The following is a 16,313-nucleotide window of genomic DNA, read 5'->3' as shown; positions in this document are numbered from 1 at the left end:
GCTACTGCGCTCAATATTGACGCAACTTAGATAGCGGAACGGAAGCAAAAGGCGCATCCCGTTGAACCTCGTGTTATTGATGAGGATCTTTTGCTCGCGGGGATAGAAGACGTTGATATCATAAGTGCGATGCATAAGAGAGAGGTGATGCTGCTCTCTGCTCTCCCATATGTTCATTAGTATTCCTTAATTCAGGAGGCGTCTGCTGTTGAAGAAAATCCCCTTTTCGTCGGAGGTGTGAACTGGTCGGCCTCCCCTGCGTGAAGTCTTCATGACAGGTGACGGAAGCGGCGTAACCGGCGAATCTGCACCCGCGGAGCATACATCCCCACCGATAGTGACGCCCGAGGCCTTCCCTCGCGTGCGGAAAATGCGACTCAGCTTCTCTGGTATATCCCGGATCTCCAACCTCGCGACACTGCATAACTTAGAGGTAGGTTTACGATAGCCTATGGTTTGGGGAGCGCCACTTGGGACTGTGGAGGTACTCTATCTCGATAACAACTACATCGATAAAATCTCGAACCTCGAGTGTCTTCCGAATCTCATGTGGCTTGATCTATCCTTCAATCAAATCACCAAGATCGAAGGTCTTGAAAAGGTAGGAAAGTTAGGGGAACTTTTGGACATTCTGTTCATTAGTTGCCCAAATTGCAAGACTTGTCACTCTTCAACAACCTCATCACGGAGATCAGCGGTTTAGACGGCTGCCCGGAGCTTACTGTAAATCTCGAGATGGCTTGCATTAAAACGAGCTTTAATGCAGGTCCTCTCCCTTGGACGTAACCGTATTCGAGATCTGCGCCATGTCGAGTATTTGCGAAGATTCAAGAAGCTGCGCTGCTTGTGTTTAGCTGGGAACCCTATTTGCGACTCCATTAGCTATCGACAGCATATCTATGCGTACTAACTAGTACAACATGTCAGAGAATCACAACATGAGTCTCAGGTATCTTGGACAACCTGGTCGCCTCAAGTACCTAGACTATATGCTAATTGACCACACTGAGGCACAGACAGCAGCCGAGACCTATCATGTATGCTAATGATGCAGTTGCGTGATCTGGAAGTCATCACAGGTTGATGATCTTGCGGAACTGAAAGAGAGAGAGGTAGTTTTGGATCGCAAGTACGAAGAAGAAGAGCGCAAAGTAACTTGTTGAGCAAAGAAGACATGGTAGCATCCTTCTGCAGAAGGAGCAAATGGAAGTCTTGAAGGGGAGCTTTCTAGACTCGACAGCGGAACTTTTGGACGAGCTTTTCACAGGCGAGGAAGAAACCGAAGGTTTCAACGTAAGTTGCTTCTACTAAGAAGTGCGAAGATTTCCTCCATACGGCTAGATTCGGATCCTTCAAGGGTATTCTGTATTGAAAGAGGACTTCAAGGACAAAGTCGCTGAGCTGATTAGGTCACTGAGGAGGGTGATGTGTGTGCCGACTTCAAAAGCTCGTTATCGTCTCTGTAGGAAGTATTGGAAAAAAACAACTCTCGGACCAAGATGATGTATCATTTTAATCGAGCCGCCACTAGAGGGATTGCCGAGGCAGAAGGAGAGGCAAATAGTCTGATCGAGACTTACTCAAAAGGTTGAGTAACATCTATCTGATCCTCCGGAGGACTGCTAGCAGGTCTCAAAAAAGTGTTCGAAGAATGTGACAGAGTCGAGGACATTGACCAACTGGAGCGATGCGAGGGGCGTCTTCTTGAGCTTGGTATCCTCGCTGTCATTCAACCGCTGTTATGTTCTTTTTTCTAAGGGACAAGCGAGCTCGAGAAACTCTGCAAAAAGCTGATGATGATGGAGATTAGCCTTCAGGTTCAAGAGATATATGCCTGTTTTATAATGACTATGCCGTGAACCCGTCTTAGGAGTCCTTGCAAGAAGCGGTCGACTACTTCCAAATTGCTGTCCAGGACGTCATTCGGTCAATGAATGAGAAGGGAGCTGACTTCTACAGAGCCCTGGAGGACCTCGAGAAGGTAAACTGGGAATGATTCGGCAACACGGAGATATGTCCTGCAGGTTTTCCTTCAAGATCTACTCCAAGCCGCATCCTCGGAGCTCGAATCATTCGCAGCGGGGACGCACCCAATTCTGGCTTCTGAAGGGTCACCTGGTAGTTGACGCTTCCTGAAAACATCGTCAATTTTCTGAATCTTCAGCGGAGGATAATTCGCATCCGGAAGGGATGTCTCCGCGTGGGAGTGTTGCAGTGAGTCATGACCAGGTTATGGTTTCATGGACCACTCTGTACTGATTAGAGCCGGAGAATATCACTCGAGGTTCCCGGCATGCCGTTGGTTACAGAGAGTGCGAAAATTGAAGCACTTTCGAATAAAGAGGATATGATGGCCGCCTGTAAATTGGTTCCTCTTGGCCAATCATCGGAGTCATGAAGTTGGTTCGCAGGTGCTAACTTGAATGAACACCATATAACGGTCATACAGGACAGGGATGACCAAATGCAGGCCCAGATCTCTGGATGGTTACGTTCGTGAGCCGAGATAACGCCCTGGCTCACGGTAAGTTCTGTGGTAAAGGTACTTCCGGGACTTGCGCGAGAAGTACTATCGGAGGAATCGGCAGCGTATAACAGATATTCGGTGAGTTGACGCGGGGGAATAGAAGGCGAGTGTTTTCTCAAATGGTTGCAGTTCCTTCGTTCAAGCAACAGTGAAGCAGCTGACCAATGTTGCAGAGACGCTTGCATCGCGTAGGGGTTCCACTGAAGAAAGTGAGATATGCGGTTGAAGCATCGGATATTCCTCTGAGGTGAAATGATTGCACTGTAATGATCAGTACTAATTGGTCGTTGTCGGGAGCTCTCAAACAAACTGGCTCCTGACGTCGTCCATTGTCATTGTTAGCGAGCTACATAAAATCGATACTAAGGGGATGTTTTACCATTGTTATGAGTTCCTATCGCGAAATTTTATTGTATATCTAAGGCCGGGGACGCCGTAAAAGATCATTGAAGCCGCTTTACCAGAGACTTATAGGTCATGTCATTCGAGCCATTCTAGAGCATGCCGCGGCCGTGGAGGGGCGATTAGCTGCTTTGGACCCTGCAAATCGGAAAAAAGGCGATGATGACGATGAGGACGATGATTGAACATCATGCGATCTGCTAATTAGTCAGTTGTCTTGGGCTCAACTGAGTTTAGTTCTGAAATACTCCATCGTTTCATCGCTATCAGACTATCCACAGTTCGCCGATCAGTCTTTTCAAGTCTTCTGGGAGTGCGGAAGAGTATATGAGTAGTACATCAGTCACATCAACAGGTTGCTTCGAGATCTTCTTCTACAAGTGACCGTAAAGGAAGTAAGTAATCCTAAGGATTAGTTTCTTCACTCGTTCCGAACGAGTGAACCACCACCACCACCGTGGTGGTTCATCGCCTTCGAAACCTCCAAGTCCTGTTGATGATGTTGAAAGTGCAAGCGATGTTAAATCAAGTAGTGCGAGCTCGTCATCAAGTTCTGCTAGTGAGGAAGAGGTGGAGGAGGTGAAGACTGTTACTGTGCCGTCGTTGCCGATTGTGTTGAAGAACGGCGTTCTTAGTTGTAGTCGGACTCAAACGTGCTTTTGTGCGTTCTTAGAACGCTTGAAATGTTTCTGATTGGCAAAGCCCGAAAGTTGCATATTACTGCAATCAATGCATCAATTTGATTGTATCTACGGAGTCCTTATTTCTGGCAGTTGTTACTGTATTCCGTATTAGAATAGGATTGTTCATGCTATCGCAGACGATCATAAATCTCCAGTTCCGGGAGCTGTGTTGTATCTTACAAGTCAGGTTGAAATTGAGCAACATGAAATTGAACAGTGGACTACTGTGTATGACCAACGTCGTCGTGCAAATGGTGTCCATCGTAATCGTGTTGACTTTGGTCGTGGTGTGGTAACTGATAGGTTATTGGAATACTTTACTAGTGCCAGCCGGAGAGTCTGTGGTAATTGTCATTGCTTATTTCCCGCTCAAGCACGTCGTCGAGATGTGAGTACTTTGGGACCAGTTAGACCTCGTGCTCAACCTGTACCTGGATCGTGAATGTGGTGTACTAACACGGCGGTAGCACATAAGGTATATTCGTATAATGATGCTATTTTGGCGTGTTTTCTCAATCCTAAGAGGCCATCGCCGTTCAGTACTCACTCGCATTGATGAAGTGCATGATAATAATAAGCGTGACGCTTTGACGGAGTGTTATCTGTGGTTACTTCAACATAATGAGTATTATCGCGAAGCTGTTCAACAGTGGCCTCCTGCTGATTTTGAAACCGAAATAGGTGACATTTACTTCACCCATGCAATTGCGAGGACACTATTCTCCATTTCATGAGTATAGAGGCCAATACACGAAGGCTGGTGCATGCTTCGTCGTTAACCATTGTTTACGCTGGTACCATGAGTTTGCCTTCATTGCTAATCGTTCCATACCAGAGCTCTCTAATAATCAGAGCCTGACTACTGGGGACCGATGTACACGCAAATTTGCCTTCAGTCATAAACTCGAGCAAACTGAGGGGTCAACCGAGAGTTATGTAAAAACCTATTCGAATGAGATGAGATATAACAGCAACAATAATTCTTTAGTATCTTCAGTGATATCTTTTGATAACCACCTGCCAACCTCCGAGAACGAAGTTCCTCTATGGAATCAGCCGAAAATTGTTTGGCAAATGTACTCGGCAGGATCCTCACATCGGATAGATTGTACTCATTAGACCTAAACTCTTCATTCCAGTTGAGCAACCTTCGAACACTTGATACATGCCTGCGATTTTGATTCCCAACTCCCCAACCCGATCGAGGCTACGAACCAATAGTAGATCATATACCCGGAATTGGCTGACCAAGCACGAGTATGTTGATAGTTCACAGAGAGCGAAATATTGAGCTGAACAGCACGGGAGCAAAAGCGCCTCAGTTGGGAACTTCGCAGCAGCGACAACGCAAATAACATCAGAAAATGGTGATAAACTAGTTTCTCATCATATCTGTTGTCACAAATCAAAACCGAGATCAGCATCATATCTTGCTCAGTTCTCGGTGACTGTATTCTGGAAATCGGTTCCTGTAGCGATAGAATAATTCCTCTACGGCATTAACATACCTGTGCGATGAAAAGGAAGAGTTCAGCTCGATACGACAGGTGGTACAGCGATGCGCCGTACCATGGCTACAGCAGGATATCAAGACGGGGATCGTGAAATAATCTCACTTCTTGTGCATCGTTGCGGGGGTATCCCCCTCTTGCCACGTCAGAGGTTTTCCCACAACAATGGCGAAGTCTTCCAAATGCTTAGGTAACACGGATTTCGGAAAAGGTAGTGCTATGCCCAGAGCTCGTTGTATGCGCTGTCGGAAAGCGAGCATGAATACCCCAGTATCTGAAGGCGGGGGGTAAGGCCGAGCGTATGAGCGTCCTATCTGACCATGCGCAATTGATTGGCCGAAACAATAACATGGTACGATCGGAACCCGGCCGGCTGCATATGCCAGTTTAGCATATCCCATCCTGGTCTTGCACACAATCGTATCGTGTGTTGGTGAATAGGGTATCATCTGCTCACGCGTACCACCGATAACAATACTGATGCTGAAGCCTTTTCTCAGTGCTTCCAAAGCCGTCTCCCTATTAGCATCTATTGCGCCACACCATAGGGAGATCTCCCGCATAAATGGCAGCTTAAAAAGTACTCTCGCGCCGAGAGGGCACACTTTGTGCTTCACTCGACTGATTAGGAACGGATGGATGAAAGGTACAACACCGTGGGGATGAGCACAATAGACGACTTGAGGGAGAGAGTTCACGGCGTCCGCATCCTCTAATATGAACGACACCTTAGTAAAGAGCCGTCTTAGTAGCGCATTATATACTCGACAGCCAGGAACAAAAAGTTCCGGCCAATACCTGCAGAAGACAGGCTTCAGCCCTCTAACGTACGGACCATGAAAACTTGCTGCTTACCGGCTCCGTGGTCTGTACTCGGATCCGTCGAAGTAGAAGACAGAATAAGAAAGTAGCAGCCCCAGGATCAACGTCAGCGTAGAGCGATGACCGCGCAATACCGCTGGTGCGAACAGAAGGACCGCGGAGAGGGCGTATTGTCGTACCGACATGATTGTTAACTTCGCTTCTGTTGTAACATGGCAAATTCACGACTTGGATTCTTGAAGATTCTCGTAACTTCTCAGCGTGGATCTAAAGGCTGATGATACATCCTTCCTTGTCTTGTTTTGATATTTTCTGTAAGATCTTTGCACGTCTTTCTGGTGTCCAATGCTTTCCTCCGACGCCCATTATTTGTTGCGTAAAGCGGAGTGATCCTACTACATTTCGATAGACAACAAGTTTTGTATCAGATTGCCACATAGCGGTTTTGGCCGGCACGCGTCTAATAATTTCCTTCACATGGCTGTAAATCAGACGGAATTGTCGCAGGTGATGGCTGCCACTTTGTCACCTGACGTTAATGTTCGGCGACAGGCCGAGGAGAAACTTACGCAGGTAGTATTCTAGGGTTACGGACGAGTCCGCGAGGGGGCTATGTAGTGTGACTCCTAACGATCATCGTTGGTGACAGTGTTCTCCTGCTTTGCAGGCTGAATCTGCGGGCGGTGTGCTCACATCCTCGTTGCTGCAATTAACAGCCAATGGTAATGAACAATTGCCTGTACGACTGGCAAGTAGTGTATACTTCAAAAACTTCATCAAAAGGCATTGGCCGGAATCTCCTGATGAGGTACTATCGCCTTCACTCTATCTAATCCGGATCATTAATAGCATTTCATTCCTCCAGAATGGTGGGATCTCGGAGGAAAACCGCAACCTGATTAAATCACACCTCGTTGATCTGATGCTCTCTGTACCAGCACCCCTCATGGCTCAGCTTCGGGAGAGCATTAAAATTATCAGCGACTTTGGTAAGAGTCCCCGCGTATCTTCATATATATCGTAGCATTCAAAAGATATACATATACTCTTGTAAGATTTTCCTGCTGGCTGGCCTACGCTCTTGCCAACCCTCGTACAGCGGCTGACATGTGGTGAGGACCTCAACGATGCCCAATTCGGAGCGTTAGAGACCGCAGCCACTGTGTTTGACAAGTAAGCATCTACCGACTCGGCGTGCATATGTAGCTGGTGCATAGCTGTCGATTGTGGAGATGGGCATCTCATCCCGGATAATGCAGGTTTGAAATCCCATGAGTCCTCCGTGACAGGTACCGGTATCTGGTGAGATCCAACGAGGTTTTGAGGGAATTGCAGTATATTTTGAAGGAGTTTCAGGAGGTAGTTTTTCCCAGACCGGGGTTTGGAGTATTGTTCAACTTGATCATCTCGATCGAATAACTCGACTGTCTGCCATTCAGGTCCACTTGGCGCTCTATAGGAGAATAATGCAAGAGATTTTCTCTCCTGCATTGAGGGAAGCAAGTAGTGCATTGGTAGTTCCTAATAGACTCTCTCGCACTTCGCGTTGACAGGCCAAGCCACGAAAAGCGTGAAGCTGGCCAAACTCCTCGTTGTCGAGCTTGAGATCTTCTATGACCTCAATGTTGTCGACATCCCGGTAAGTGGGAGTTCCATCGCCCTCGCTCCGCCATTCTTCGCATTCTCAGGAGTATTACGAAGACAACTCGGCCACTTGGTTCGAGGGATTTCTGCGCTTGTTAGAATGGCAGGATGTGCCGGCTGGTAGTAGGGAGCAATTCGTAGATGACGAACGTTCTCTCGCGTCTACGACGAAATAGTCTCTTGTGGCGTCTCAAGTCGGAGTGACTTTCTTATCCCTTACACGTGGCCATCACAGTGCTCAATGGTGGGACGTGCTTCGCCATGAGCTGACTCTCTTCAGCCCTCAAAGCACCGGATGATGACACTCCCGGTTTAATCGAGAAACTCAAGGCTCAAGTGTGCAGGAATGTTGCTCTATATGCTGATAAGTACCAGGAGCAAGTGGAACCGTAATAGAGGGAACGTAGGAGGCGCCTTGGACGAATCAATCGTTCTTGTTCGGCACTGTTTTCACTTCATGTAACCATATCGTATTGTTCTTCCCCTGGAGGTACATCTGTGGCGTAGTGAAATCCGTATGGACCTTGCTTGTTTCAACGAGTCCTAACGGGAGCAATGATCAGCTTGTAAGCGGCAGTCGCAATGCGGGCGAATCCACATGTCGATTTCCTTTCTATCAGGTATCAGCAGGAATTAAACTTTTATCCAGTGCGGCTAGTACTAAATGGACCAAAAGCCCCTTTGAAGAGGCGAATTCTCTCCAAGTAAGGAGGTGCCCATCGCTCCCTGTGACTTGTGGTATGAACTTTTGCTCAGGCTATCTGTGAGCACGTAGTTCTCCCCAACATCAAGCTCCGAGACTGTGATGTTGAGGACTTCTTCGACAACCCCACTGTAAGGAACGTATCACATTCAGTAAATATTCCAATTCGGACTTCTGTAGGAGTATATTAGGCGGGATATGGAGAGTGCAGATCAGGATACTCGACGACGGGCAGCAATGGAACTGGTGAAAGGGCTCAGCAAGTTGTATGAGCAGCAGGTGATACGGGTCAGGTTTAGCAATCTCTATTCCACGTTGGCGGCCGGGTATGTAAGCTTCATGTTAGTTTATTTGGTATTTCAAGCATTCACCTACCAACCGTTGCTCGTGGCCGTATTGGCTTGACCCTGGATCGGGTTTCGCTTGAGTCTGTGATCCATGGATTCAGGTGACGGATATCCTCGTCCGTTATGTTCAAATGCTCCTACAATCGGTTGGATCTTCTACGACAGAGGATGCTTGGAGAGCGAGGGATGCCTGTGTGTACTTGATTATTGCAACTGCGACGAAGGCTCAGGTATGGGGGCCCATGCTCTCATGGTCATGGCCCTCATCGCGTGTACTATTAGACGAGAAGCAAAGGAGTATCGATAGTCAACTCAGCTGTCGATGTATCCGCCTTCTTCGAGCAGCAGTTGTTGCCCGAGCTCTCTCAAGCAATACCTTCGGAAAGGGAGGCTAGTCGTGCGGTATTGAGAGCCAGCATTCTCAAGTACTGAAGACTGAGTGGCCCATCTTATCCATAGTTTCGAGTTTGTGCCGCCTCGTTTAGGTATATCGCAGTATTTCGACATCACCTTCCTGCCGAGCAACTTAGTCGTGCACTCCCGCTCATAGCGAACCATATTCGAACACCTGTTACTGTAATGTTCATCACATAGCACGTCGTAGACAAACCGAGTGACCATTTCTCGGATTCTAGCTATCGCGAGCTTGGTCGTGTTGATCATGTTCCCTCTGCAAGGTACTCCATACATACGCTGCGCACTGCTTGACTGTTCTCCTGCTTCTCAAAGGACCTAGTAAACAACACAAAATACCTCTGGAATCACTCAAACAGCATGTAGAACGGTGGGATGAATCCCCGTTCGATTGACGGAGCGCGTCTTTATTTAGATACTGCCAACTGTCGAACCCTGTCTTCAAATACTAGCTGCAGGCGGCAGCCAATCTGCGTACGAGATGAAACTTGTCATGCGTGAGTGGTGCAGCTTGCCAATCCCTCAGCTTGGCCTTATGTTCCTCGTCACTCAACAGGTGTATTCTCGACCTTCAGAGAAGGAGCACTCAGTATTGCATTGCCAACGTTAAGGCAGTTAGCAACGGTACTAGTTAGGACTTGGGAACTGGTGCTGTTGCCTGGCCGACCGTATTTCTTCTCTACATCCTGCTTTATTGGGCTCTCTCGATCAGTCCATCAGATACTCCGTGTGGTTGCCGCAAACCCCAGCGATGCGGTTTTCAACCACTATCTCTTCGAGGCGATTGCTTCTATTGTAAAAACACGCACATAAGACCGTGGTGAGTGACTGATTGTCATCAGGTGCATACTGTGCTGCAGTTTGCCCCTGCTCAACATGGTGAGGTCGAATCGGCGTTGCTACCCGTCATCAGCTTCATCCTGGAACAGAATGTTGCGGACTTCATTCCGTAATATTATTGCATATCCTCCACGCTTCATCTGAGGTCCACACACTGGGTATAGCAATCCTGCGCATCTCTGAGCTGGGTGGATGGGGATACTGAGGGAGTGGGTGATGCTTAGATACTGTTTCCAAATACTCGGTTTGCTTCTTGATTCTGGAGACAGCTCTACCTCCGCAGCAGGACCGCAGATATATGGCGCCTTGTTTGATCGGTAGTGTACGCCGGGCTTCTCGGTTTATGTAGGCTCAGGCTGATGTTTGCAGGTTGCTCACTGATAGCCTGTGGAGGACCGTCGCTAACGTACCTGGCTTGATAAGGCTTTTAACCTCGTAATATCAGTACAACAGCTGTACTGTCAGGATCCTCAAATTCAGGTATTTCAAAGAGAATGCGCAGTTCGGGGAACAGATCACCCGTAACTTGCAGACTATTCTCCTCCGATTCCAATATGTAGCTGAAACGATAGTGGGTGAAGTGATGCTGTAAAGTAGGTTCTCAATCATCGGAAGATCGAGATGCAGGCGTTTGACCTTATTGCAGCAATGTTCCGATATCTGCCGTTTGGTGTTTATAAGGAGTAAGGCGGTCGCAAATGCGCTTCACTTAGCGTCAAAACGTGGCGTTCCCTCAGCTCCTTAGCTAGTGTATTCACGGTATTCCTGACGAAACTGCAAAAGAAAAGCACGGCTGCTTTGACCCGGAGATTTGCGATTACCCTCAGTGTGTTTGTGTAAGTGCACGATCATCCTATCACTATAGCACCACTTCTCGAAGTGCTAAGGATTATGTTTCTCGCAGATACTGTGTCCCGGATGGCACTAAGATGTTGCTTACAACGCTGGAGCAGATACAGGCTGGATTGTCTGTTATGGTTGTTAAGTCACTGTGGATGCCTGCTTTTAAGGGGAATATGGGTAGCAAGGAGAACAAGAAGGTATGTAGTTATTCAGCTTGCTTTTTTCATACGAGTTTGTGAATAGGTTTGCTCACTTTCTGCGGTCAAGTTCGTGAGTGACTCAACCGTCCAGAGTAATGGAGAGATGATGCACGCCGTGAGCCGTTGTTAGTCAGTTTGCTATGCGGCTACCGATCGATGCAGGTTCTCATGGGCATCTCTGAGCTCCTGGGCTTTAACGAACAAGAGCAGCAGCCGGGGAATTCGTTGCTCAATCCTAGGCTCAATGATGACGAAGATGACGATCAAGATGAGGCTGAAGACCGAGAGTGATACGACTGTTGAATCCACTGCTCGATTTCATACGCCATTCAAATAGATATGAAGTTGCCTTCGCAAGGCTCCATTCCACCGAGTTGCCTGGGCATGCTGATTATGCCCCTTCGGTAACAGACGTTCCTGGCAGTGTGAAGCAGGCCTTGCGTGGCATTGATGGTAGTCCTGGGGTGATGTAATGGGATGATGGGATTTGCTGCCTCAGTAGGTCGTTTCTTCGCTAATCCTCCGCCAGAACTAGCGCGTCTGAGTACTTGGGTGAGGGGCTGAGCGGCTATCAGAACTCGTGCTTGCAACGATATATGACTGTGGAATTTTCATCATCTGGGGTCTGATCTTTCGTTCACATACGGGCAGCTTCTCGATGCATTCCGTCCTAATGTTGATTTAACCGTCGTCTTCGTTTCTGTAGTTTATCATCGCCCGACGATGTTTCAAGTCGGAGCCAATCTCCATTATAAGATCCAAGCCCATGATATATCACAGTACAGCTGCGCAAGAGGCTCAATGCAGATGAGTTGGATGGCGAGAAACTTTCAACCACAAGCATGAGGAAGTTTCGAAGGTCTAGGAGCAAAACTTAGAACGGGTGGGATCTCGGGAAGAAAGGCACCGCATGGGGCATGAATTGCATACTGGGAACAAATGTTATGAGCTCAAGCCCAGCAAGACAGCAAAAATATATCAAGTTCGAAAAGAACGTCTATAAAGATCTTCCCCATTGCGGTTGTATGGTCTTTCTAGTCTCTGTGGAGCTGTGGTACTCCAATCCGTCATCATCACTGAACATTTCATTGGCCTTGTAGCGAGGGGTCTGACCTCGAAAGCAAAAGTTGGTAGATGGCGCTGAACTATATGGAGCTCGCCAAGGAGGGTACTGCCAAAGGCTCCAACACCCTCCGCGACTATCGGCCGTAGTTCTTCGATGCAGCCTTCAAATCGGGAACGGGCACCCTTTACTACGCGACGTATCTCGGCAGGTTGAAGTTTATTAATGTAACCTCTTACGGTGATGAAGGTCTTTTAATCACCCTCAAGGGCTATGCACAGACCTCGGGCCCAGCCTGGATCAACATCTTCAAGTCAACCGACTTCCACATGTTGATAGCTGCTACTTTGATCAGACTATATTCTTGAATCAAATCTAGATTCGTTTCAGTTTGCCTTACCATGCGATGATTGCGCATGTTGACAACTCATATGTATTTGGTTGGAGCTCCCAGTTCCCTGTTCTATTGTAGTAGGATTACCTTGCAGCCATCTGTCTTTATGAACTCGACCTATGTTGTTTATGGCAGAGAAGATCCAATCCGAGCTCAACCGGTATATCAGCTGAACAGCGGAGAGCCCTTGTTGATGACGCCGAAAGCATGTTGGTGTTGTCGGCTAAGCAAGCGATGTGCATGCTGTGTTTGCTGTCTTATGTTTGCGATGGTATTCCTGGTATTGGTTCTATTCATTCTCATTCTTGCTCCCATCCTTGCCGAAGCGGCGCTAAACGACTCGGAATTTTCTGTGAATAGAATGGATATTGTAGGGGAGAATATCAAGGACTGTGCTGCCAGTGCCTCCTTCTGCTTGGACACCATACTTGTTTCTACTCTCTACAATCCTTTGATCTTTGGTGTGACGGTCGAGCCATTCACTGCATCATTCTCGACTGATGAAGCTGACCTTGGGTATTCGTCCATGCCCGCGGTAAAGGTGAAGGCGAGCTCCCATACTGTTGTCAATGAGACTGTTGTCGTAATGGTCTCTAATCGTAGTGAATTCGATCGTTTCTCAGCCGGTATAATCTCCAGAGATCAGGTCACTATGAGGGTAAAAGCTGACATTGTAGCGAAAAGTTTTGGGATCAAGTTTTCTGGTCTGAACTTGGATAAGAACATGACATTTGAAGGGCTCAACAATTTCGAGGGAGCACGTCCGTCTATGGTCGATCTTGATCTGATTACTTCCCTTGGCGATGTCGTCAGAGGCAAGGCAAGATTCCTAGCGACCCTCAAGGTCTACAATCCCTCTGTTGTAACCGTGCGGGACGTTGGTCAGATCTTCGGAGACATCATGTACAGTGGAAGCCAGATTGGTATGTTCAAGACAGCCGGTGATGTTCCTCTCACTGCAGGCCAGAATAGTAGCGTTGCTGCTGAGATTGTATTCTCAGCAAGCATTGGGATGCTACGGCTAGTTCGCGATATTATCCTCACTCTTGTTGGTGGCGCTGATGTTGTGGTTGATGTCCGGGGGCGTAACTCGTCAAACACTATCTTTGACCCTGCTGTGAAGTCTCTCGAAGTTAGTATGCTCTTGGCTGGTAGATGATATCGACTGAATCTGTGTATCATGCATGACTCTTCACTGTCCCAACTGAAGCTTTAGGGCTTTCGTGTTCAATACCCATATCAGTGGTCAGTCTATCCTGCAGTTATCTTTATTGAATGGAGCCATGTTCCGTCGAGCGGGAGTGCTCCATCCGGACACTCTATCTTCATCTCGTTCAGTTTCCGGGGTCTCGAGTTCGACAGCTGGGGACGCGAGCAAGAAGCAAGAGGATTACATGGACACGATGAGCACAGATCAGATGAACAAAACGTGAGCCTCGGATATCGTTCTGTCCAGCTATTTGATCATCATCGGATCGCCTAGGTATGGCGTTGGTTTCCGTCTGTTATGTAAAAACGGGTACTCTGGCGAGGGCTCACTGGGTAAGACCAATGAGGGAGTTGCCGCGCCCATAGCGGTATACCGCCGGAAAGATAAAGAAGGTGAGGTCTCTGCCAGCATGAGGTAGCTGCGTCGGCTGTCGTTAGACGTTGTTCCTTCAGGACTGCGGGATGATGAGCGCGAGCAGCGAGTGAAAGAGAAGCATCATCGACGATCACGACGTCAGAAAAAGAGAAGTGGTCGTGAACTAATGGGCGACATAGCAGTGCGGGAGAAACTACTACAAGGTTTGGTACGGCTGATTCGGGCGACCGGCCAAGACCAGATGCCTCTCTGGCTGGCTGCACACAAGGTTCAAAATAATCCCGATAGACTCAGGAGTATACTCACTCTTTATCCCAAACACTTCCAAATCACACATTTTGAGGGGGAGGATCATGTGGTGCTAAGGAATCTCTCTGCCGACACTATCGTGTGCGAATGCAGTGCCTGCTTCCCTACTAGGGATGCTTGTATTCTGCATCTAACCGAGATCGTAGTTAACCCAACCAATCCAACTGATGCTACTCATCCTCAGCTAATTGGCCGGCTTTCAGAGACCACAGGCAACAGTGTGGATACTCTCTACTGCTTGGTGTGCGATATGAAGTGTCGGTCGGCGATATCACTTGCTGTTCATGCACTAGGCGCCAGGGTTGATGAGTCCATCTCCGAGCATCGCCAGTTTGGTTACTCCTTGCTCTGTGCGGCAGCCTCGGGCAACGAGGATGATTTCGATGTGTTCTACAAAGCGCTTAAGGCTCACAATCTCTCCTTTAATTGGGATTCCTTTGGAGCAGCTTGTGCTGATCCTGGTGTGGAAATCGAGTTCTCTGAGCCAGACGTCTTGTTCACCGTAGAGGTACAATCATGTGATAGCAGTGATGATTCCATCAGTGAAGTACCAGTAGTGGACCTTGACGAGAGCGAAGAGGATTCCAGTGATAGCGACTGTGTAGAGATCGTAGATTCCTCTCCTGTTCGACCAAAACCTCGGAAATCGTCGACTGGGGATTCCAGGCGAATCACGACTGAGGTCAAGAGGGATTTCGTGAGATCTTCTCGTACGATACCGAGCGCTCACTGTCTTAGCGATAATGCGGTTATGATTGTTGAAGATATTGATGTCTGAAGACGATTATTGAATGCGCTGTAATATTGCATCACAATTGCGTATCATTTATTACGTCGTTTATTGGTTACTTATTATGTGATACTTTCACCTTCACTCAGAATTGTGTTGTCTTAGTCAATATTACAAGAATAACAGATTTGAGCGCTTGGTGCTGGGCCGATTCCGACATGACCACAGACGAAGAATTCGTTCTTCGCTGTAAGATCCACTAGTCGTACCCCTGCAATATCCCTACCAGGCAATGATGCGACATGCCGTTGCACACTTGCTGATAACTCTGAGGACTACTGTCTGGACCAACCGAACACCGTATCCGACCGGAGTGTGGCGTACAAGTGTTCGAAATGTCCTCATGTATTTTGCAAGGCGCATGCCATTAGATGGTTCAAGTGAGATGGCTCCAGCGGTCCTCAATTACACACATACTTCATGTTAAGGTCTGGTCGCGTATGCCCAGTATGTAATACGCGAACAGGGGTGTCGCCACTAGCTTTGAACTCATTGTCCTTGCCAATTGATGTTCACGCGCCAGTACGAGCTACCGAGTGTGCGTTGGAGTCAGCATTTAGGTCGTTACGCGGAACCCTTTGTTGGGCCACTCCCCTATGACACTGGCACACACCCTACTCGAAACCTTCGAGTTCCGCTCCGAACAGATTCGTGTAGAGGCCAGCAAAACAATGATACCAAGAAAACGTAGTGGTAGCATCCACTACGAAGGTACTCATAGGGATGTCACATATCCAGTTGCACAAGCGAAGATCTCGGAAGCGTCAAGAGAATACACCAAGAGAGCGGAGGAAGTAGGCGTGCCTGATTGATCGGTTTGTGTCGATGTAACTCATCAGGCTCGTGTGCAATCCCAGCAGATCCAGAAGAAGTATGATCGGGTGAAGACACATGTCGAGAGATTGCGGCAAGCCATTGTACAGCAGAGTCAAGAGCTCCAACAGCTGTATGGGCCGTACTCGATGTCAACTCTCTGTAACTGGTGTTCTTCACAGGGCAGAGCTCTTGCGCCGCCAAGGCATTGCGTGCAGTAAGGCGTCACGGGAAGCATCGGCATCGACCAAGCGAAGGAGAACTTTGCGAGCGTGAACTGTACAACACTGCAAGTGCTTCGTATTTTTCGTGTCACGGTACTCATTTTGGCACCGCCATGTGGAAAAATGTTGTTTCTCTCTATCACTGGCTTGATTTTGGGCATATTCTCCTAGCCTGATATTCTCATTGAAATGGCATATA

At 47.9% G+C, this 16,313-nt stretch overlaps 4 protein-coding genes across 4 annotated transcripts; all 4 read left to right on the top strand.

Annotated features, from left to right (window-relative positions):
• Positions 1–451: 451 nt before the first annotated feature.
• On the top strand, positions 452–1,163 carry Pmar_PMAR020726 (leucine-rich repeat protein, putative; the record flags this gene model as incomplete). The annotated part of the gene is made up of 5 exons (XM_002779534.1): positions 452–601; positions 643–723; positions 767–903; positions 950–1,037; positions 1,080–1,163. 5 exons carry the CDS (start codon positions 452–454, stop codon positions 1,161–1,163), a joined length of 540 nt encoding a protein of 179 aa, XP_002779580.1.
• A 5,259-nt stretch (positions 1,164–6,422) lies between these two features.
• Pmar_PMAR020725 (Exportin-2, putative) lies at positions 6,423–10,580 on the top strand (the record flags this gene model as incomplete). Its single annotated transcript, XM_002779533.1, has 24 exons — positions 6,423–6,518; positions 6,613–6,753; positions 6,811–6,934; positions 7,001–7,118; positions 7,235–7,304; positions 7,385–7,448; positions 7,499–7,584; positions 7,634–7,709; positions 7,870–7,978; positions 8,080–8,155; positions 8,210–8,293; positions 8,346–8,423; positions 8,473–8,571; positions 8,741–8,869; positions 8,922–9,033; positions 9,106–9,215; positions 9,317–9,415; positions 9,469–9,550; positions 9,766–9,848; positions 9,896–10,002; positions 10,118–10,210; positions 10,263–10,328; positions 10,374–10,449; positions 10,491–10,580. 24 exons carry the CDS (start codon positions 6,423–6,425, stop codon positions 10,578–10,580), a joined length of 2,268 nt encoding a protein of 755 aa, XP_002779579.1.
• A 242-nt stretch (positions 10,581–10,822) lies between these two features.
• Positions 10,823–12,367, top strand: Pmar_PMAR020724 (hypothetical protein; the record flags this gene model as incomplete). The annotated part of the gene is made up of 7 exons (XM_002779532.1): positions 10,823–10,933; positions 10,980–11,051; positions 11,099–11,223; positions 11,274–11,389; positions 11,439–11,488; positions 12,071–12,144; positions 12,211–12,367. The coding sequence occupies 7 exons, from the start codon at positions 10,823–10,825 to the stop codon at positions 12,365–12,367; spliced, it is 705 nt and encodes a 234-aa protein (XP_002779578.1).
• Positions 12,368–12,754: 387 nt separating this feature from the next.
• On the top strand, positions 12,755–15,065 carry Pmar_PMAR020723 (hypothetical protein; the record flags this gene model as incomplete). The annotated part of the gene is made up of 4 exons (XM_002779531.1): positions 12,755–13,544; positions 13,732–13,822; positions 13,877–13,995; positions 14,056–15,065. 4 exons carry the CDS (start codon positions 12,755–12,757, stop codon positions 15,063–15,065), a joined length of 2,010 nt encoding a protein of 669 aa, XP_002779577.1.
• Between the last annotated feature and the right edge of the window lie 1,248 nt (positions 15,066–16,313).

This window comes from Perkinsus marinus, assembly GCF_000006405.1.
Source record: "Perkinsus marinus ATCC 50983 genomic scaffold scf_1104296946768, whole genome shotgun sequence".
NCBI classification, from domain to species: Eukaryota; Perkinsozoa; order Perkinsida; family Perkinsidae; genus Perkinsus; species Perkinsus marinus.
This window is presented reverse-complemented; position numbering and strand designations above follow the sequence as displayed.